Source organism: Ammospiza nelsoni, chromosome 9 (assembly GCF_027579445.1).
Source record: "Ammospiza nelsoni isolate bAmmNel1 chromosome 9, bAmmNel1.pri, whole genome shotgun sequence".
Taxonomy (NCBI): domain Eukaryota; kingdom Metazoa; phylum Chordata; class Aves; order Passeriformes; family Passerellidae; genus Ammospiza; species Ammospiza nelsoni.
In genome coordinates, this window is record NC_080641.1 from 31,314,629 (window position 1) to 31,339,078 (window position 24,450).

The window sequence follows — 24,450 nt, forward strand, 5'->3', positions numbered from 1 at the left end:
AAAGAGGGATAAAAAAAATTTCATAAAGCCAAGAAAACCACAAAATCCCCTTAAAAAATGAGATTTATGTTCAAGTTTGAAATGGCATAAACAGACACTACAAAAATCATCTCTGTTCCAATCAGAGTAATAAAAATTGTCTTAAAAATTATAAGGCTGTAAAAATTGAAGATGACTGGTTCTGCAGCTCAGTTGGCTTGTGCTAACTTAGTGTTTGGGATTCAAATGTAAATGACACTGTGGGTTCTTCCCGTGCTGCCTGTCCCTTAGGCTCAGACAGATCACAATGAGTGTAAGAGGGAAGCAAGTCCACGTGGCTGCTCCTCCAAAGTGTGCAGCACTCAAGCTGACCCCAAATGCCATGCCAGGGGACAGAGGGGATCACACAGCCACCTCCAGAGCAATGTGCCTCCTGCACTGGCTGGTGTCTAAGGGAAACTTCTCATCACAAGGAAAGCTTAGAGCAGGGATACTGCTCCAAAGCATCATTTTGCACATGAATGTCTGCTGAGATGGAAATTAACCACATACTGGGGAATGCAAGAATGTTTAAGAATCTTATTTTTCTGGCTACACTAAACTGGGCATCCATTATCTCAGCCCATAAATTACCAAGAAAAAAAAAATAGAAAGGGAAAAATTTTCATCATCAAGCTGCCCTGTATCAGGAAGACTTTAGATGGATGACTTTAACAAACACTCATTTACACCAGCAGAATATAAAACCCATGCACGGGGGTGGGCGCTGCCCCAAGCAGAGTCTCACCAGGGATGGATGGCTGTTGGACACAATATTTATCCCAGACACCCAGAGCCTGCAGCAGTCATCCCTACAGGGGTCTGTCCCAGCAGTGCTGCCAAGGCTCATAATGGGAGAGGCATTTTGTCTTTGTCCCTCTGCCCCAGCCCCGCTACTCTTTTATGTACCTTTTCATCTAGGCAGCAGGATCCAGCATTCCAGCGTCAGGGAATCCCTCTCAGAATGAGGGTTATGCTCCAGTTGTGCAGGACTTCACAAGGACAATGAACCCAGACACTGCAAAACTCAGCCCTTTTCGATTATTTTGGAAGTATGGGAGAAAACAACACCTACTGGAGCTATGGAGACTCATCCCTGCCTCCAGCATCACAGAGGAGAATGACTACATGAAGATGTGGCTGCAGGTGAATGATTGACCTCTGACTTGGTTGTGTGTTTTGCACAAGTTGTGGGATTTGGCATGTGAAGCATGACCCTAATTCAGGGAATATACATCCTCTTCCTTTCTCAAGAACCAGGCTGGTGAAGAAGGTAGAGACAGTTTGCACACACACACACACATAGATATAGACACACATACATGCGCATACATGGCTTTAAAATATACCCAGAATAAAATGCAGTTGTCCGAAAAAAATTACTAAATTTTCTCTCCCTTGTGGCAGCTGCCAATCCAGCACCAGGCATTCCATCTTTCACACAGAATTTCAGTAAACATATCAATCCAAATCCAAGAGCCATAGCCAAGGTATCAATAACAGTGACATATTATGAAACTTTCATTCCCTTTCCCCCTCCCCTTCTACCCCAGTAATAACTGTCAGGCGATCCTGGCAATTTCACAAGCATAGCAATGATTCAGCTGGCAGATTTCAGTGGATTATTGTGGCCAATTTGGAAAAACACTCTAATAAGCATTACTTTCCAGAAACCAATATAAATCTGGAAGAGGGGATTATTAAACCCAGGGAAACTATAACAAAAGACATTAATTGCATTTTTGGAAGGAGCTTTTGAATTAAATTATTACCTGCTAGTTTATAAGGAAAATATATAGATAAATCCCACTACCGTGACAATAATTTATTTATTCTGGCCACATATACCATAAGAAATTTACATACCAACACTCTGCTCATTTATGGCATTATATAGCCATATGTATATTTTCAGACAATTAGGGTTATGTTGTTTACTCTCACATCCACACATATGCACACAAGTGATGGTAAGTAAAGCAAAAGATCAAAGGTAGGAAGGATCACAATGAATTCCAAGCCATGTGTTTCTGTATTATTATACATTTTAAGGTTTCTAGACAGTCTTACAACAGAATACAGCAGTTTCTTAAAACTACAGGACTTGGATAAATTTCTCTAACTTGCTTCTAATTTGCTGCTTACATCTGTTTTTTAAAAATCACCATCCTGCTCCAAAGTCTGTTGAAGTACACGAGGAGCTTTCTCTTGACACCAGTAACTGCTGGATCAGGCCACTAATACAGAAAGATTAATCACTGCCTCTAACGTCTGTGTTTTTGGGAATTGTGTGAGAAGAACGATGGAACAACCACAAGCCATTTTGGAAGTTCCAACACTAAATGACTAAAGGATTCATCCCACTGTTAAATAACAGTTTTGAAAACAAAATAATGTATTCTTACAATAATGTGATGTAACCTCTGATTTTCTTATTTTCCCTTTGCGAGACCGTTAGCTTGTATACGTGTTATTCACATTTCGCCTGTGTTCTCCTTGTGTTTGTCTTTCCAAACATGGAATGAGTAATTCTGGAAGTAAAGGAGAAAATCTCTCCTTTGTCACTGAACTTAATTCCTCAAAGGCAGCAAAAAGGTAGAGAGATGAGCAAATATTTGAATAACAAGGGATCTATATAGCCACAAAAGACTGAAAATGGCCACGAAGACAGCATTTGTTTTGATAACTCAAAAAACCAAGAGCTAGGATCTGACACTACATTATTATTAATTAATAGACCCAGAAAAAACACAGGAAGCCAAGCTCCAAAACAAATACTGCGTAGGACACTGCTGCTCAAACCCAAAATACCAGCCAAGGAGGCAACAAGATCAGAAATATCCAAACAAAACACACTCAGGGCCTGTGGCTGAGCCGCAGGACTCCCACACAGCCACCTTCTGCCTTGCTGAGGAGGAAACAGAGCCCAGATCCTGAACCCAAACACGGTCACCTCCCCTCCTTGCCAGACACCAGCTCTGTCCACCCCATCTCTGGCACTTCCAAGTCTTTAGGCTTCAATAAATGTAAGTGCTCTTCACAGCTCCTTTCCTGTTCTCCACCAGCTCCCTTCAGAGAGTGACCATTACAAAATCTGGGTGAAAAAAAAGAGTATTAGAACTCTCTGCTGACCTCAGTAGTTGCCAAGGTCTCCCTGCAGGGTACTGGGGTCAGACAGCCCCCATGGATGCTCACTTTCCCATAGCAGGTGCCTCCCTGCCAGCTTAAGGTGCTATCACCCAGAGGATACTGATGGACACAACTAAAACATGGGCCTGAGCACCACTATCCACTGTCAGTTTTATTAATTCCTGAATTAACCAATACATTGTGCCAATATATAATAAACCATCCTTTTCCCACTAATTCTTACTCTAATTTTTCATTTCCTGGCTGCCCCAAGACTAAAAATTAAAGCAATTTCCATGTGGTAAACTTAAAATTCTGCATCCATCATGAAACAGATAGGGCTGGATTTACAAAGGAAGAAAGGATAAAGGAGTTGCTCCTTTTCTTTTCCTTTCAGCACTGCATATTGATACATTCAGATCAGACATGCCCTCTCCTCTTGTCACTTCTCAATTCCCATACGACCACCAGGCATGTGGTGTCCGCTGAATTTGAGGAACGCTTGGCTTTCAGTGGAACACGACTGGCTGTAGCAAAAGACACCAATGTCTTACACTGTTTTGCCTTAAACATTGCTCTAACGTGCAATTACCATAGAATTCACAGAGAAAACAAAGTTCCTGGGTGATTCATGCTGCATATTTTCCCTAAACCTGAGCTAAAACCTTCAAAGCCTCCCAAAGTGAATCACCAGCCTGAATCACCCTGTTTCCAAACGCGTGGGGAGCAGCCCAGAGGTGCTCGACACGGGAGCTGTGGAAAGCACAGCCCAGGAGGGGGAATTCATCCCCCTCTGCAGCAGAACCACCCAGGATCTTGGGAAGGGGGATTATTTATTGAGCTCATATCATTCCAGCCCTGGCTGTGCTCCTGCTTGTTTGTGGTCAATGGGAATTCTGCCCCTGCTTTCAGCACAGCTGAAATTTGCCATTAGAATTGGCAGAGGCCTGGAATTTGCAGCTGGGAAGGCTCCACGCAGGTGCATGAAGGATGGAGACCCTGCCCTGCTTGGAGCCCACAGGTGGGGACCCTGTGGGGAAGCAGAGGTGTCCTCCCCTCACCAGGTGCCCCAGAGCGGACAGGACAAAGCCAAGTGCAGGGGAGAGAACAGCTACAATTCCACCTGGGAGTGCAGGGGCCACTCTGGCTGCACACCAACAGCAGAGCTGAGTTCTCATCAGCAAATATTTCTACATTTTTAGCAGAAGACTCAGCCCCTGTGCTCTCAGCCCTTCCCATCAACTTCTCCTTCCCTCACAGACACAATGACTTGATGGCCAAAATGACGCATCCATAATTTCTACAATAACATTATGAAACAGTTCTCAAAATTTATCAGAACCAGACTCAGGTCATGAATAAAGCCACTGTACACTGATAAATGTTGTGAAGAACTAGAAATGGGGATTTAAAAGCTCAGAGTTCTTCATCCTTCATTATCTAAGTGCAAATTGGCTGCAGTAAGTCCTAGAAATTTGACAGTCTAGATATTGTTGTTTACTCATAACTTCTTTTAAGCTATATTTGCCAGCATTCCATATTTACCATTTTCTTAAGTATACGCCAGTGTCTTTGACTGCATGGAGGGACAGAGTTGAAACAACGAAACAGTTTCAGTGCAGCCCTGCAACCAAAACCACTCAATTTAATATCCAGGTTTGACAGTCTAAGGTGTTTTGTCTAAAGGTGGTATTTTGCCCAGGGTTTTTTTTTGGGGGGGGTCTTTTTTGTGGGTTTTTTTTGTTGCTTGAAATGGGTTCCTGGGCAAAGCACCACAGATTTAGAATGACACACTGCCATGTTTTTAAGGAAAATATGGTTTTGTTTAGGCTACAATTAGATGCTTTCACAATTTGTCTCTGGCAAACCGAGACTGAAAACTCCAGAGTCAATTTGTTTAGTGTGAACTGAAGTAATATCTATCTTAGTAAAGAAAACTTTACAACAAAAGAGCCTTCATCATAGTAAGACCTAAGAGCTTTCCTTCTAAAAATGAAGGGCTGCCATGCAATTCTTAACTCACACCAATTCATGAGGCTACGAGCCATGTATTGTTTGGAAGCCATGGGGGTAAATGAAATTATCATGAATGACACTAATGATCCCACACTTGCCTGAACATAATGCACCTTATACAGTCTTGCCTTTAGGGATTATTTTTTATATATACAATTAGTACAAATGGCTTACTCTCCCTCTTTTGTTGACTTTACAATGAAATGCACTCAGGTACAGAGTCTGCCTTTCCTGGGTTAATTATGGGAACCAAACCAGCCGTGTGTATGGTGTGAGAAGTCCCCAGGTAATACCTGGGAAAGCCCTGAGTGCAATAAATGGAGGAGCAGATCATAAAATGCATCAAATGACTACCCTCTACTGGATGGAGCCAGAGCAGCTGAGCTGTGACAGTGGATCCTCAAAAGCCATGATTTAATGCAACTCCTTTCACAGTGCCTGGGCTGGGTTTGGGTTTGCACAGCAGTGGATCTAAATGCAGTTGTCAAAAGGAATTCTTGGGTGAGCAGGGTATGCTGTCCTTGGGCAAAGCCAGCATTTCTGCTAAGTACACGTCAATTATAAGCACAACATAGAAAAAAAGTGAAGGTTTTATAATGAGAGAAGAGAACCATCACAGACTTTCAGAAATCCAAATGGTTTCTCTGCCTTGCACTTTTATTTCCCAGCAAAATCAGGCCAGATCCCAGCTGGTAAAAACTGGCAAATTTCCATTAGCCTGTGGGTCATTAACTCTGAAAAAAGGGCAGTTTCAAAACCAGTTTTGTGTATAGTGTTAGTTTCTTTCAGCGTTGCTATAAACAATCAAAATTGAAAGTCTCTGGTATGACTACGATACCCATTTATTTCTCTTGCCATTCAGAGATGTGTTCCAAACCCAAATTTTCACAAAACAATTGACACGTATCAGAAGCTATATCTGACAAGCTGAAATACTCAACTTCTAAGCTTGCACCCTCCTGTCTACCTATAAAAATTTATGTCATGGTACCTACCATTACATAAATTCTCCATGGCAGAGCTTTAAGCTGCTAAAGGGAACAACTCATTCAAAATGGCTGGTGCAAACAAAGAGCAAAAAATTGACCAACATAGGCCCAGACACAGATTCAGCAGAGATGTCTGGAAAGGATCTGGCTTCTGTCCCTCTCCCCATGTTTTGTTTACCATCATTTGCCTGTGCTCCTGTGCCCAGAGCTCCCTTCCACATCCGAACACAGACCTGGCCCTGGGGCTGTGGGACACCCACCACTGCACACCAGACAAGCTGGATCCAGCACTTGAGCTTCGCTGCCTGAATTTTGAGTGAGTTGGACCAGGAAGCTGCAGGTGAAGCTGCTGCTGTGCCCAACAGTGTCTCTCTGCCCTGTTTCACAGCAGAAATAAAGCATCCATGTGTCATGGCTCAGCGTTTCTGGCACAAAACTCCATAAGGTGTGTTAGTTTTCACTGGAATCAATAGTGAGACTTTGCTTCATGGTGAGAAGAAATTTTTTGTCCTTTAAAGGTCAAACCTGGTAAAGGCAAAGCAAAACAAAAGGTATCTTTCTTGGCAAATGGACTCTATAGCCAGTCATCCCCCACTTCACACCTGCCACTGTGAACTGCAAGCATATTTTTGTTTGTGAGAAGGTCTGAGAGTCTGGCCTGGCAGGACAGTGGGGTCCCCAACTGCAGAAATGCTGAGCACCCAGTGGTCTGCATGGGGACCATCGTCAGCTACCTCACAGCAACATCAGCAGGACAAAAATACGCAAATAATACATTCAGAGTGCAGGCATCTGAAGGCTTAAACTGTATCCCTGTGCCTGCTAATGCATTTCCTTCTCTTATACCTAGTAATGCAATAATCTGTGTTCAGAGAGTAGCAGAAATGTGATGTAATTTTGCTTTCAAAATTATTCCTTACAATTTATTTTTCAATTTTTTAAGACAGCTTATGTTACTCATACAGTTGGGCATCTTCTATTTCCACTACGAAATTATTCCACTCTAAAAGAGACCTCCTCTTTGGGAAACCTTCAGTGAAAAATTAAATTCTCCTTTGCCTGATTTTGCCCGATCACTCTACTTGTTTTCTATTCTTTCCTAAACAATCCCTCCCTTTTCTTTTCTCCCCACCCCAGCCTCAGTTTAATTCCTTTCATCTTTCCTTAAAAGACAGTCTCTCTGTCCCCTTAATCATTTTTTAATTTCCCATCCTTTAGGCAAGTGCCAAAGATGTTAAAATGAAAAATGGATGCTTGCCATAAAGGAACAGAACTCCTGTAACTCCAAAACAGTTGAAATCATGAGAACTTGCAGGCCATTACCCCATTATGCGAATGGTATTTTTACAGCACTAGAAATGAAGTAATGCAGTTACAAATATTCATGTTTTAAACGTGCTGTCATTCTAGTGGCCTGGCTACAAGTTGCCTGAGAGGTACTGAGGAAGTCTGGGGGTATCACAGACCCCTGAGAAGACCCAAGCTTCAAAAAGGTTCCTTCCATTCTGATCCATTTAACTTTGCTCAGTGTTAAAAAGCCTTTCCTTCAAAAAGTCCTAAATTTGCTGCTTTTCACTATCCATCTGTGAGTAGGGATGATGCAGAATCCCACACCCAGCCTTTCTGTCGTGTTCACTGTTACCTCCAATACCTCTCTCTCCAAATTCAGCAAAGTCTCTTCACACCTGAAAGTGTTCCTGAGTGCCTCCTTTCAAAACCTGAACAGAAATAGTCAGTGGTTAACTGAGACAACTTTGTCACTTCAGCTCAGAAGCAAGGTGTATGCAGGAGGAGGCTTGCCAGTCTGAAATGTAAAACATGTTATTTATAACCTACCTGGCTAAAATAATTGCTCTGACTAAGCTGGTGTGCCCTGTTCATCTGATGCATGTCTGGTTCCTGGGTGTTGTCAGCTTTTCACTGCTTGGCCTTGAAGACAAAGCATGACCTAAAAATGTTCAGCTGGACCAAAGTACTGTAAACAGGGAACTCTGAGATCACCACGACCATGCAATTAAAAATGTCATTACATTTGAGGATATGCAGGAAGATAAAACCCTGCAAGTAACTGTGATACTTAAAAGTATTTTCACACAATCTGCTTTTTTCCTGATCTCCCATGTCTTTTCTGAGGGGACAGTTTATTACATGGAGGCAAGTGGGCAAACACATCAAGCAATAGATGTGGTCAGGTCTACTGCTGTTTTGTGAGTGCAAGCAAGTACCACAAGGTATCTGTCTCTTGCCAGATCCCCTCTCCCTGCAGTACTTGAATGTGTTCTCAGGCATCATGGCTTGCACCATGCCAGGAACATCCCCCTGGGCCTTGTTTTATGTAGAGACAGTTTGCTCAAGGTCTGCAGGGAACCAGGTTGAGACTGTGTCTCTTTGTAAGGAAAGCAGGTTAATTCCTACAGCTGGTGGCTCCTGGGCACAGGCAGACAAACATAGTTGTACCCAATCTGAAATCAAGGGGAAAAAGGGCAGGATTTGTTTCACATGACTGAAAGGTCCTGACTTACAAGCCACAATGTTGACAATACACCTTTCCTGAAAGCAGGGACAGAAAGGTGCTCTGTGCCTCTGTGTGTACTGAAGGATTACTGTAAAGTGGTGCCTGGGCTCAGTGACCCAGATGGCCCCACCAATTCTGCCTTGTGCTTTCCTTTCTGTAATACAGCATCTTCCTCACTCTCTCGCTGAAGCAGGGTGCAATCATATCAACATGGATACAGCAGATTAGCTTTACAAGGTCCCCACCAGTGTGACATTCATCAGCTCTCTAATCTCGGGGTAACACAATCCCCTTACAAGCAGGCGCTCGCGCTCTGGGCCGAGGGCTGCAGGTTAAACTGATACCCAGGTCCTGCTGATTGACTGACCCTGATCCTGACATTCCCAGGGCCTGGCAGCCCTCCATGCAAGGGTTAAAGGGAAGTTGTAAGCAACGGTTCTAAAACACTTGGAAGAATCTCCTTGAATCAAAACCATTTCATAAAAGGCTCTCCGCCAGGCAATAAAATATTTTTTGATGGACTCTTATTTTATCATTACCCATGTAAGAAAAATGTATTGCAAGAATCCCAACACAATTCAGGGAAGTAATCATTTGCAGATTTAGTAGGCATTCTCAATTGGCAAAAATGAAAGATTTATTGTAGGCACGATGAAACAAAGAGCAGTTGTGCAAACTTTACTGAGCTGGATTATGAGAACATGCTTTTTCCATTTCCCACTTTTAAATGCCTTGGATGCAGTTTCAAAAGACAGATCAAGATCAATTATTTAACACTGCAGCTCCACTGTACCTGAGCAGAGGATCTCTTCACACATATGTTATCTGTACACAACAATAAAAGAAGGAGATGGAGGGAAGACACTGATATAGACAGCTACAGAAGACTTTGAAATAAAACTCCTATTGTTCCTTGACTCCACAATCAGCCAGGGATGTAAATAGAAAAGTCAGGCACTGACAAATGTCTGTGATTAAATGCACAGCTATTTGAAATGCAGCCATTTCTGATTTACCCAAATACAGCAAATACAGGTGTAAGACAGAACACAGGGCATTGAATTCTCTACAATGGTGATATTTTGTCTGAAAGCCACGATACAGCTGAATAAAACCACTGTCTTGCACACCTCTACTCATGAGAATAATGTTCTGAAGTTAAAGGGTCTTTCTGATCAGCAAAGGTGCACAGTCTTATACCAACTTTACAAAATACATGAAAGAGAAAATACTCTGGGAAGGAGGATATCTTTTCCTTGCCTTTTCCACCAGACATTTCATATGTTCTTTACAATGACACCAGTTTAAACAGGGAGAGAAAGCAGCAGAGTAATTTGTCTTAATTCAACTGTATCCAGAACTTGGGCACAAGAGTTTTCATCACACAGGAAATGCTGTTGGCAGGCAAAAGCCTGAAAGAGCTTTGAGATTCTCAGCAGAAGGAATGATTAGAGATGTAAAATAGCATTATGGGCACATTAAGTTATTGGCCTCGGTATCTCACTGTGATTATTCACCCTCACTCTGCTCCAAAGAAATTTATTTCATCGTACTTGTAAGGAAAAGGAGATCCAAGGTGACAATATCCCAAAGTGTTCATGACATTTCAGTAACTCCGTTCCTGGTCTGAGAGGAAGAGGATTTCACCTTCAGAGGTGCAGAGCAGGGCACCTCCAAAACAAACCTACCCAAAACCAGGCCTGCTTTTGGAAATAGCTCAGACTGAGCTGTCAGATGCCAGCAGGTCACATTTTGATATATTTAGCTTAACCAGACATTGGTTTTTTACCAAGCCCACTGGACTAGGTGCTAAATGAGCCAGTGAAGGTTTCAGAATGTGACCCTGCACTGTGCAATGAAGGCTTTTCATTTCTCATCTGATATTAAAGGCCAACTGCTGCTGGCTTGCCCCAAAGTAACAAACAAATGCATCACATTGAGAACTGAGATAAAACTGCATGAATGACTGTATAAAGTTTTTAATGTGCACTAAATTCCTCTTTCTCCCCTGAGACTACACTATACAGTCTCTCTGCTGCCTACAAATGCAGATTAACATTTTTATTAAATGACATAGGTTTCACTAATAACGAGCATTAAAACGTATTGGCCTAATAAGAAATATTATTAAGTATATCGTTGGCACAGGTTTTAAACAATATTTAATTTTATGGCTTTTTAATTTGACCAAGCCTTCTGCCATGTGATACAAACTATTTTTCCTTCCTGAGGTTAATCACTGTTCAGAGAGGCTAAATCACTGAGAGTTCTGAACAATTCCTACCACTTTTAATAATCCCCACAGAACACATACAAAGGAATAAAATAAAGCCAAGCACTTAACCTCAGGAACACAAGCACAAATACTTTCTTTAAAATTTTAGAACTTACAAGTTCTGCACCAAGCAGCCAAGCTGTCACCCAAATGACAGGATTAATAATATTTGCATGCAAGTTGTTTTTTATAAATTAAATTTCAAGAGGTAAAAAGAAAATTCTTCTCTCATTGCTTGTTATTCATATCACTGAATGCACCCTGCTTTCTCAGATCTTCTGGAGAAAAATCAGCCACCCATAATGATGCTGGATCCTCCACAATTATGGTTTTATGACACAACTGCTGGACACATCTCTGAGGTACTCTTGAGATGTATTAAGGTATTCCTACAGCAAACAGGTATTTCACAATGACATTTCCTGCTCTGTAAAACTTATTACTAGAGTGGAGAATGCATCTGACTAGTTGGGGCTGTATCACTTATCTTTACTACTGAGCAGATTTAAACAGTGAAACCCATGGATGATTCACTCCAAGGCAGGGGAGACAGTGAAAAAGAAACCTTGTCACACTTTTGCTGCATGGGAAATGGTGAGCTACAGAAATCCTGAGTTATAGCAAATGCAGTGCTTAGAGGCTGAAAAGCCTTTCTCCCTTTTTGCTCTTCAGATGTGATTATTTGATAAAATCCATTGATCTGCATGGCAAAGAAAGTGATCTTGTGGTGCAGCTGGAATGAATTGGGAGTTAGGAGGCTGTTTGCAAGATATCTTCAAAAGGTGATGCCTCATGAGAGGTTTATAGGTCTGTGCTGAGACTGGGGTTTGAATAAATCTACATGCAAAACCAGGCCACAGCAGAGCTGGAAATAATTGTGAGTGTCTTAATATGAGAAAGAATCACTACTTGCTGAGTCCTGTGGGACAAGAGGATAAAGATAAAAACATGGTATCGAGATGTCATTTTTGTATGCAAACTGGGGAAAGGGAAGGGAAAGGAGCCTAGAAGAAATCCTCCAAAAGAGATCTGGGAGACATTCCCAGAAATCTGTCTGGCAGCCAGACATGGCAGGTCACAACTAATAAATTTCACTTTTCTAAACTGGTCATACTTCAGCCCATATTATTTGACAAAGCACATGAATGACTTTGTTTGGTGTGGAGGAGCTCTGGTACAAGTGCCCATCCTGTGTGCCACAAGGGTGCCAGTGCCAGTCCCTGGGGAGAAACACTTCTAGTACAAAACTGTTCCCTACTTGAGATGTTCTCTTTCAATCAGAGCACTGTCAGGTATTTGTCAAAAGCTCAGTGTTTAGTATTCTGACAAATATTTGTGGCTTTGCAGGCAAATGGATCATTTTCCTTGTACTCAAATCAGGTCACAGTTGGAATTGTGGTGAAAAATATGTATTTCAGTAGCCAAATCAGAACACTGAAGAATGAAGAGAAGATAAATCAGTCCAGGATGAGCTGAAATATAATTGTTTGGGGGACTCTGCTAACAAAATAAAAACACTGAATAAATCAAATGGGAAAAGCTTTTAAACAACAACAAAAAGAAGTGTCTTTGTTTAAACTTTATTCATGCTGAAACAGAAAGTAAAAAAATGATGGGTTGAAATACTGAAACATTTCTAAAATAGCACATTGTCTGTAAAATGTCAATAGTAACAAAATCCTCTAGTCCTGTTCACTGTCCCCCATCACTTCTTTTCCAAAATGAAGGTGACTCAGATTCACTGATGGTTTTTTTCTCAAAGCTCTACTGTGATCCTACTGCTGGTTTGAAAAAATTGGTGAAATACCTAACAAAATTTCTATCATGGAGGATGGAAATGCATACCCGTGCTTTTGTCACAAGGCTATCTGTTCCCTAAACCACTATCTGCCTATCACCTTACCTTCAGCAGATACCAAGTATTGTTAGTGGAAATTATCCAACACTGTGAGAACCATAACAGTGGCAATTAATTACTATATCCTATGGCAGGGAGTTTCACGGGGGGAGTGCCCACAGTGTTGTGGTGATAGTACTGCTAATACCCCACTTTGTTTCTTATTTAACACACTGAACAGCAGTACCTACACAGTCACCAGATCTGCACAAATGCATCAGGGAATCTTCAGGATTAGTGTGTTTTAAACAGGTCCCAAATTACTTAATAATGTATCAGGTAAAATGAAATTAAACCTTGTGGAAGTAAACATTCTCAAAGGATTAAAAATGTATCTGAAAGCTCCTCCATAAAAGTTTCATGCTATACCTCAAACTACCATATTCCATTTCTCAGATCTCTTCAGCGTCCTGTATAACATTTTTAAGGCAGACAAGTGAACTTGAAAGCCATTCTGGATTCTGGCAGCAACACTTGGAATTTACTTCATTTTAATTTATTTAGATTTACGCAAAAAGAACCCTGGCAGTATGTCAGCCAGACCTAACCCGTATCAGACTGCTGGAAAGCAAGAGAGAAGGCAGCCAGTCCAGCTTGCTCAGAGCACAATCCCACCAGGTCCAGCATCCTCTATCATTTTTATATCAGCCTGATAAAGGAGATGCACATCACAGAAGCCCAACAATCCCAGGACCAAACTGGGAGGCTGATAATCTTTCAGGAAAACCCTGGCAGCTCGCCCCTCTGCAGCCCAGCTCAAGGCAAGGTCCCAAGCCCCCAAGGGCAGTGTGGGGCCATTGCATTGCAGTCATTTGCAATTCTGTCCTGCTGCACTGGAACACGGCACAATCTCATTCACAATGGAATCTGGGCCCAGTAATTTCTGCTGCTTTTGCTCTGCAAGACCTGTTAGTGTGGAGCTTTCCTGTGGGCAGACACCAGTTCAAATTCAGCAGCTGGCTGGGCATGAGCTGAGAGAGCCAAGCCTAAAGCCTGTTGTTGGCCTGCCCTCCAGTGCTGGGGCACGCTTAAACCCACTTGTGCTGCCCTGGAATCTGCAGTGGGCTTTGTAAACAAACAAACATTGTGTTTCCACAAAACCACTGAATTGCTGTCTACTCCTCTAATCAGAGTGTTTTGAATGCTGATATTCCTTGACAGTATCGGGAAATGCCATCAGAGACCTAATAAAAAGTGAGATCTCTGCTGAGGCAGCTTTGATAGAATGGATGTTTCCTACTACTGACTTCAAAGGAAAGAAAGTGAGCCCAATATTATTGCTGTTCTTTTAAAGCACTCCTTTGGCATCAGTGCATGACACCCTCCACTCCAAAAGCTGAAAACACTTTCCAGACTTCCACAACATTCCCTCGAGTCAGGCATGGAAACTCATTGTTTAGGTGAAGTAACTCACAAGCGGATAAGCTGCTGCATGCAGACCCATTTTCCCCACAGATGCAGGGCTGTCCCTGAGACTCCTCTGTAGCTGCAGCCCTGTAGAGATCTCAATTCCCACCCTGCATTGCTGGACACACACTCCCCATGGACTGCAGACGGCATCAGACTCGCCATCTACTGAGAACAGAGATGCCACGCTGGTTTCCTCAGAAACAGAAGCAATAATACTAATCTGCTCCACAGGCATTCTCCTGTATTCCCAATAAGCAGGTCGCTGCCCATGAAGTGCTACAGATGCAGCCAAGCCTTCTGATGAAAGCTCTCACACACTCACATCATGTCAAACCACCTGCGTCAGAGACGTGCGGAGAAAACTTAACAGGAAGTTCAGCCAGAGCGCAATCTTTTGTGCAATCTGTGCAAAAATCTGTTTCACCAGTAAATTGCAAATTGTTAGTTTGTGTGAAATGGTGATTGGAACACAAGATCTGCCCTGGAATGCTGGAATTGCCTAAAGATGCCCTGAGGCAAGTTACTTATCTTCTCTGTCTCAATTTCCCCATGTTTAATGCAGTACCCGTGGTGTCTCAGCCTGAGGGATTCAAAAGAACTGACTACAAACAGCACAGGTGCTGAATTTCACTGTGTACAATACAGCACCCAAACCACTCCATTCAGATTCCTCCCAAACTGAGTATGTTGAATATATACATGAAAAAAAGATTCTGCTTCAAAGTCTTAACTCTCTAGGCAAACACAGAGAACAGGTCTAAAACAAACAGAGGAGGCATTTGTTTCTCTGAAATACAAAAACTAAAGACATTAACCATAAATATTATCCCTGTTCAGCTCCCTTCATGGATGTCACATACATTATGATAGCAAATTTCTATGAACACTAATTACACCCGTAGAAATTACATGAAGATAAATAATTTACCTTGATCCTGTCTGGGGAGGCCCCTGAGCACATATGAAGGCAGTGATGGGAACATATTTTCTACTCATTATGAAGCCACAAGAGTACAAGAGGGTAAACTAATAAGCCAAGCACAGATTTGTCCAAATCAAACAATTCCAGACAACTAAATGAGCAGCTCTGTTTTTACATTTGCAAGCAGAGGCTTAAACCAAGGATGCAATATCTGGAGATCAGCATGCTTCTACTCACCAAAGTATTCGAAGAACTGAAAGGCAGCAAAAGATGCAGCTATGAGAAACTTTTTCTCTTCCTTTTTTTAAAATAAAAACCATTTAAGCTTGCTAATTTTTGCTGTCTCAGACAATCAAAATTCCAATTGTCTGGGACATCAAATCTAAAAAAGCATGAAATTAATCTTCAGAAGTTAAAGTCTTAAAGGCATTGCATCATTATTTTTGTTGGATATATTTTTGATTATAATGCAGATGAACCCCAAATTTAATAAAACTAAAATAACATGAGTTAAGTATGAAACATAACAGGATATTGCAAAGAGATTAGGTAGTTTCCTTTAGACTACTTGCAGAGCCCAAGGAAAAACCAAACTGAAGGACACAATGACGAGAAGGCACCCCTTAATTAGAATATTTAACAGAATGTGAAAACAGAACGCTCATAGTACCAGCTCTGGCAATGGAACACAGTGAGCAGAATATGGACCCAAAACATCAGCAGTGCTCCACAGCAGATCCTGTTTTGCCTGTCGCCTGTCTGTAGTAAAGAAAGAAGCAGGCTCGCTAAATTCAAACCAGCTGCAACGATGAGAGTGTTACAGTTGGACTGAAGGAAGCTTACCTCATGAAAGTATTGTGGAAACTGCTGTTGGAAAGATAATAAAAGGATTAACTGCAGTTTTAGTGAACCATTTACTTTTCAATCAAAATGTCTCATGTATTTCCTGTTCTCAAGTAGCTTGAATTCCAAAATTCCTTTGTCTATTACAGTACATAGTAGCAAAGCCTGTCATAAGAAATTAATAATTTTACATGGAAAAGTACTTTTATGTATGAGAGCGGGGTGCTGTTCACTGTTAGCTTCTCCTGAGCAGTTCAATACCTAGTCAGGCAGTAATCTTACAGGCAAGAGAGAAATTGAGGGCTTTAAAAGAAAGTACAATGGGTAATTGTGAACAGCAAAAGAAAATCTCCACTACAAACACAAGAGATCCAAAGTTACTTTAACAGAGCTACAGCAAAAACAAAACAAAATCTCAGACCTCTATAGACAGAGAAAGAACTGCCTTCTTAATTTGCAGGAATAACAGCACAATTATTACCACATCAAAAGAAAAGCCATCGTTTAAAATGACATGACATCACTGCACAACGCAACACTGCACAGCAACCTCTGTTTCACATGGAATGGAACTCACTGGGCAAATAATCCCCACTTGATATTAACAACTTCAAGGAGCTGTGCTGTAGCTTTGGATCCTGCCCCTGCTAGATCAAGCTGTTTTCAGGGTAGAAAACTAAATTTGCAAAGAAGAGATGGTTTCTGTGTAATCTCTTGGATCCACTTCCCTCCCTGCAGAATTACAGACTGCAAGGTTTAACACACAATACCTCTGCTGACAGGGGATGCCTCTTGCTGTGGGAAGAGATGGGTTAACTCCAAGTTGAGCAATGTGGAGCTCCCAGTCCTGATTGGGCTGTTCCATGTATGGGAACAACTACAATATCTGCTCCAGTAAAAGAGATCTCTATATGCTTACATGCCAAGACTATATAAATATGACATAAAGGCTGTCTGCAATATCAGATGTAAGAGGTTTTTCCAACCTATTCACAAAACCCTGATGTGTTATCAAAAGCTGGCACTTTACTACAGATGAAATTAATTGAAAGTATTACATTTTTAGCATTTACTAAGATATTACAGCATTTCTCTGGTTTACCAAGTTTTCTGTAATAACGGGAATGTAACATTAGAAATCTGCCATACAATACCTGTTAAATATGCATTTTTCAGGAAAAGAGACAAGTTCCCTTATCCACAGAGTCTACTGATCTTTCAGCACCACAGGAAACTAATCAGGGCTTCATGTTTTAAGTATGCTTTCAATTTACTTACCTACGCTTTTGTTTGGAAAGAAGCAAACTTGCATTATCCTTTGATAACTGATAAATAAAAGAGATCTATTCAGGGGAAGTTTAATTCATTTGTACATTTAGAAAATGTCATTGAGCTACTTCTGGAATAAAACCACTCAGTTCTTGCTTTCAAAGCAAAAAGAAACACATAAGGCTTAGAGTGTTTCCATATTATCTTGGACAATTTAATGGTATTCTCTAAATATGTGCACTGTTTCCAGTATTATCTTAGGGAATACCCACTAAACTGTGTGGGACATTAAGATAATGCTTTTCATTTATGCAATGGAAGTAAAAAGATAATCAGGACAATCACTTACAGAGAAAATTCTTCTCTGCAACACATTTTGAATACTTTTGTTTTCTTTCTTCTCCCTTCCATAACCATCACAGGCCTGAAAGCTTTTTCTACAAACATTCTTTCCTATTCCTCCATAGAAAGCTACAGCTTACCATGGAAAAGTTTGTCATGATCTAACATCCTTACAAGCATTTTCCACTGCATCATGCTCTGATCAAAACAATAAAATAGACATATAGCTGCAAATTCTGCCTATCAGGAACCCCAACCTGCTGCCATAACCATTCCCTCTGTCTGCACTTTTTTGTGCGTGTGCATGCGTGCACACACGTGTGGGTGTTACAAATGAGACTTTCCAAAATTCATGGCCCAATTTGGAAGCTTATGTCAAACTTGTTTTGCTTCATCTGTTTCAGTCAGGGTCTTATATCATTGTTGTTTCAAACATGTGGAAAGCTTAATGGAAGTCATTAACTTTTATTTTAGTTTGGCCATATTGTCATCATGGTGGGCAGATGCAGAGATGGTGTTATTCCCAAGATCCTCTTTTTGGAACACTGCTGTTGTTTACATCTTCTTGATCAGAAGAGAACAATGGTCTTTACTTATTTTTAAAGCTCTGTTTCGCAAATTAAAAAAACCCCTAACAACCTTTGAAAATGTAATTAAATATATTCTTTTTAGTCTTTTAACTATTTAAAATCCTTTAAAAGTTTCTTTCTTTTGTCTAAACTACATTTGAAGCTTTTGCACTTACAACTCTATGGGTTATTGTTCAGCTCAAGGAATGAGAAGAATTTCATTAGATGTGTTTTATGTTTCTTGATTAAAAATGTCACCCGAGGCTCAGTGACTTTGTTTTACGTTAAGTGACGGCTGCGTGCTTTGATCATCACTTTATTAGTGGTTTAATGAATATTAAAAAAACAAAGCACTGTATTAAAAGTTAAGCTCTCATATAAGGAAACCGAATCCCTTTTCCAAGAACTACAGTATTTTTTACTCAATCATTTCCTTCTAGATTAAGGTTTTCTCCAATTCCCCTTTAGCCTGCTACAGACTAAGTTACAGGAAAGCACAACAATTACACTGGAATAAGATCGAAGAGAGAGCAAGAAAGAGAGAAGAGCAGTTATGTTTCTATTCAAACAAATATAATCCAGACTTACCATGCACTTGTTTGGTTTTTCTCCAGAGTGAACCCTCATATGAATCAGCAGTTTGTAACGAGCATTGAAGGGTTTATAGCGGCGGACGCAGCCTGCCCAGAAGCAAGTGAAGTCCTCTCCTTTCCTCTGGTCAATGTGAGTCTTTTCTATGTGTCTGACCAGTTCGTCTTGTTGGTCGTACGTGGCACTGCAGTCAATCCACTGACACACCTGCTTGCCACTGCTGAGGTCCTGCTCATCGCCGTCGCTGGGCTGCAGGGACTTGGGAGACATGGAGGTGCTGAGGTGAGGCAGCGTGCCTGGGCTCTGGCTGAGCTGCTGGTGGAGGTGGTACGGGGGAGGCAGCCCCTGGTGATGGCGGAAGAGATCAGCAGTGGAGGAATAATCGTCAGCCGGTTCTTGTTTTAAGAAACTCACCTTCTGGGTGCCGTGCGAGGAGTTCTGGGGAGGAAGGCTCGTGCCATTCATCATAAGGCTGAGGCTGCCATTCTCCTCGACTTGCTGCATTTGTATCTGCTCACAGTCACCTCTGTCACACTCAGTGGAAAGAGGTACAAGACATGCTGGAGGGGAGGGAATACTGCAAGGGTTTCCAGGCTGAGAGCAAGACTGGGGCTGAGAGGATTTTTGAGCACTGTGATGACTGATCTCCACAGGATGAGAGGAAATGCCAGCTGAGTTAGCTCGCAGTCCATTCACACAGGTGACCAGTGACGTCTGCGACGTGCGGATGATCGCTGTAATATCGATTCCTTCGGCTGAAGACGGCACAACGGAGATGCATCTCTTCTTCAGGTTGCTTGTCTGTAGCCTGGCCGAGTGCTGAGGGGTGCCAAGTGACAAAGGACCCAGGGAGGAGCTGTGTTCATTATTAAACAAGTAGGATGAAAGTGAATTTGTAAAGCTATTATTCATTAGGTCTAGTTCAGGGTGCAGACTACTGGAGGCTCTCAGCTCCATCCCCTCTGTAATCCTCCTATGTGTGGAAGCCTCAGACAGAACCTTATAATCACTGGGGCATTCTTGTTTAATGTGCTGAGCCGGGTGACTTCCATTCAGGCATGGAGCAGCAGAATCTACTGAGTCTTGAAACCTGGGTGACCTGCAATACAGTTTTCATTAAGCATCACTAACCACCACAGGGTTTATGATTTTTGTACAAGACATAACACTTGTTAAGCCCTGCAGAACGGAAGCACTTGCTCTCTGCTGATGTTGCCTAATGCAGCAATTACACCAAAAAAATCTGCAGTGCTTCCTCTCCAACCTGTGTAAAGACAGCATCACTTTACATAGGATTAATCTGACACACTGGGTTACACATGGAACAGAGAATCTTCACTGCTACAGGCAGCTCATCAATCACGATTGAGACTTTCAATGCATAATAGATTGGGCAAAACAATAGCTGAGAATGAAGTTTGAGAACTCTGGGCATTTCTGAATTATTAAAATACTGTCATTTTCCTCAGAGCACACTGGGGAAATGCCTTGGCATTTTTGTTGACACAAAAAAGGCTAGCTGAGCTTTGCTTACATGTTAGAGACATGCTTTCCTTTGCTAACTTAAAAAAGGAGCCAGATCACTGAGGAAAAAAGGAATACAGCAGAAGAATTGCCTGCTTTCAACCAGCATTCCAAAATCAATGAGAGATCTGCTGAGCATTTACTTCCACAGAATAAAAAGTTCACAGCCAGTAAATTTAAAATGGCAGCCTATGTACTCCCATCTCCATTTTTCATAATAAAGAGTGCATGGGATTGTAAATCACAGTTCTGTTTTGCAGAAGTGATTTTTCATCATTTTTCATGTGTGTTGAATCCATTCATTGAAGAAGCAGATCCTTGAGGAACTCCACAAAAGACTTTTCAGAAAAGCACTGCATTAAGAAACATTTGCTCCTAACATTTTCTTCCAAGCAGTTAGCAACTGGTTTATGGCTTAAAATAAAACATTTTATCTCAGCTATAAACATTTACTGTGGATGATCCAACTGTGTGCTTTTTCTTAGGAGCAGAGGGTGTTCCTTACATATCCCCAAAGCATGGGAGGGTTTAACCTATGGCTTCATCGTGCCAGACCAAGGAGAGGAAACAGTACATCTGTGTGCAGGAAAGCTGTGCCTGAGCTAATAAACCCTCCAGAGGAGTGCCCCGTGGCTCTTAAGCTGACATGTTCCACTTAAATGAATTTTATGCTTTTATGATGCTAGCACCACAAAAGCTGAAGAAAACCCAGCCATTTCGCAGCCTGTGTGTGACACCACAGCTAAGACAGGTCTGACACATTTTAAAGCACGAAACACATGTACTTGAAAGTATTTTGGACATTTATACACTAAACTATGAATCTGCTGAATAAATTGCATTTATTTTACACTTTAGATTATTTTATCACTATTATTTCCATTCATCCATCACTAATATTAAGATGGGAAGCTGGGATAACTTCTAAAATTTCCTTGGTAATAGCCCTCAAAAAAACCAAAAAGGGATGGAAAAAATAACAACAATCAAAAGCTTCAAAAATACTTCCTTCCCATGAAATTAAGGTTGTCAAAAACTGGTACCTGTCTGAGGCACACAACTGGGAATACTGCATTCACTACTGACAGGTTTCTAAGTTCCAATAGGGCTTAATGTAAAAAAACCCTTTAAGATCATGAGAGATTTTAAATTCCCCAGCATTCACTGATACAGAACAATCAGATAATTTGTTTTCCACCAGAAAGTTTAAAACAGTACATTAAAAAATTTTAGAGGTTTCCATAAAGCACTGTTTGTAATTTCTCCCTTTAGGTTTGCACAGTTGGTCTCTGGATAAACGTAAAGCACCTGTTTCTGCAGATGGCAAATTTATATTTTCAAAAACCAAACCAAACAGCATTCATACATTATTTTTTAACATTTACAGAACCATATGTCTGTAAAATATGTGGCATAAGTATACTTTTATTGCATATGTTTGGGAAACCCTGCTCTGTTTGCTCAGTGAAAGATTGGTGTTTTAAACTCATTCTGAGAAAGGCTTTACAGCACGCCATGCCAGGCACAGCATTTCCTGTTACTTGGTTTCTGCTGTACAAAAACTCTCCTAAATAATTCAGTTTGTATCACAGTTTTGTGGTCCCAAAGCCTCATGCTAAAGTAAACTCAACACATTTCCTACATCATATAAAGCTAACCCAAGCCTTACATTTCAGCCTGTGATAATTGGTGTTGTATTATTAAGCTTTATGTAAAGCTCCCATCTTGCCAGAAATCCATGAGAGAAGTTTGATTTTTGATTAAGCTAGAGTCAGTGCAGAGTACCTGCAGGATGGACACAAACATCCCTGTCTTGAGAAAAATTAGGTTTCTAAAATCCTCAGGAACCTTTCCAGCAGAAGATCTTACTCAGAGTCAAGACTGTATTGATATGATATTGCAGTGCAGATTCTGTGACACACAGAAGAGAGTTCTGAACCACAAGGCAAGCTGGAATGCCTTACTTCAAAAGCAAATGAGATGAGGGCACTAAAGTCATTCTTCCCACTGCCACAGATGAGTCTTATCCATTCTCTGCCTACAAAATAATAAGCACAGGCTGCTTGTGCAGATCAAAACCAAGTCCTCTCCAGGATCTGCAGTTTTCTCTGTAGCACTGTAATTTACATACATTATACATCCCATATTATTTAACTCTGCTGGGAGAAATCTGACATTTCTTCAATTTCCTGGTGTTTGAGTGTTGGGGTACCTGACGTCAAGGTGCATTAATGCAAAGTTCCTGTATTCCTGGCAGAACTCAGACATCACTATTCTAGGGAAAGCCCTGCTCATTTCTCCCCGTCCTGAGGGGTTTGAAGGGAGAAGAGGAACAGAAGCAAAACCAATGCAGGAGTGACACAAGGTGTCTGGCAGCCAGCTTGCAGGGGGGCTCTCCTTATACCCATTGACTCTTTGCCCCTGGCACCTTGCTCTTACAGCCGTGGAGCAGACTCCAGGTCTGGTACCCACAGGCCGTGCTGGCTGTAAGGATTTCACAATCTCTGGACAAATATAGACATAAATGCATATTAAATAAACAGGTAAGATGAGAGGGACAGAGGAGAGCAGGGCAGTGCAAGGAGCACCATGGACACACAGATCATCATGAGCAGCTCTGCAGGGGCTTCCACATAAGCAACCCTGGAAAGAGAGTGGGGTCAGCAGAAGAATATACCCCACAAACCTCCCTTCAGAGGGAGCATCCACACACCAGGGATGGGCAGTCTGAGGGAACAGAATGCCTCTTAAGCTCATGAAAGCTGAGTGTGAGGCCTTTGAAGAGTAACAGCAGCCTCTCAGAGGATACTGAGGCAGTGTTTCCTAAGAGACTCCCTTACGTGGTAATTGGAGCCAGAGCACGAGGCCAGTAGCACCATGCCAGAAGCACTGCAGTTCCCAACTGCCCTCAGAGGAAAAGATGACTGTATCTGAAATCTCCGGATTATTTACAAAACATACATGCCTTCCACTGCCACTGGACATGTGCACCCGGTGATAACTGACAGTTTTAAGGAGCTGGAGGGGATTGTTGTGCTGCACATCCAGGGACCCTGTGCAACACTATCCGAGTGCTCTGATGCCTTCCCTGGGTTTTACACCCTGAGCGCAGTGTGGGCGGGTTTGCCGGAGCTGATAATGGATTATTTGACAAAAGGCCAACGTTAGCTGTGCGCTGCCTCCAGTTGTGGTGAGGAAGGTATTGGGACTTTTCCAGTCCCACACACATTGCATTCACAGATAGAATGTAGCAGCAATTATGCTGCACAGCTTAAAAGTTATTAACTGAGTGGGGAAAAGGGGCCAGAAGAAGAGGGATCATGATTCTTGGACTAAGGCAGTCATCCCTAGAATACAGTTTCCAAGGGAAAACAATTTCAGGGAGAAGCTGAAGGAGATAACAAGTCTCAGTGCATCGAAGTGATAAAAGGACAAAGACAATCAAAACTGCAAACTCTAAAATAAGATTTTTGATTGCTAGGGGAAGTGCTCCCTGGTTTGTTTGGCTTTTCCTTGTATGTTCCATAACCTAGAAATGCAAAGTGGTTCAAAGTTCTACCCAGAGATATTGTTTGAATTTATGTCTCCCTTTATCTCTCTGCTAATCATTAGAGCTGGCCAGAACAAGCAAAGAGAGTTTGTACTGATGTCCATGTGCTCCAATATCTGACAATTGCAGCCCTACTTCTCTCATCCATTTTCTCATGAAGGCTGAGATCTGGGGAGGCACAGAGCACCCTTGGCTCCCACTGACTTCACTCCTCTCCTGGGCATCACTCCCAGCTCAGTCACTTCTGAGTCACTCATTCTCCTCTTTTCAGTTCTTCAGGGAAGGACCTTCTTTCTTCTTGCTTGTCCACAATCTTCAACATCCAAACAACATGAAAAGAAATGGTCTGAAATGCTGTTCACCTTCTCTCAAACACCAAGGCTTTGGCCCTGTGCCATGCGTCTCATGAAAAGCACTGTGTTATAAGGAGACACTGTGTCTGTGAGGACCACAGAGCAGAGCTGGGCACTGGCTTCATCTTGCAAATCCCATGCACTGTTAGCCAGGTGGACATACAAGCAGAGCATGACCAGTGGGATACAAAACAACCTGTAATGTCCTTCAGGATATTCTCCAAACACTTCCAAACTG

At 41.8% G+C, this 24,450-nt stretch overlaps 1 protein-coding gene across 1 annotated transcript in view; it reads right to left on the bottom strand.

Annotated features, from left to right (window-relative positions):
* Positions 1-24,450, bottom strand: part of GLIS1 (GLIS family zinc finger 1) — a 178,123-nt gene that overhangs the window by 69,415 nt on the left and 84,258 nt on the right. Inside the window, 1 exon segment of the mRNA XM_059478526.1 lies at positions 18,783-19,884. Within this exon segment, the coding sequence (XP_059334509.1) occupies positions 18,783-19,884 (1,102 nt within the window).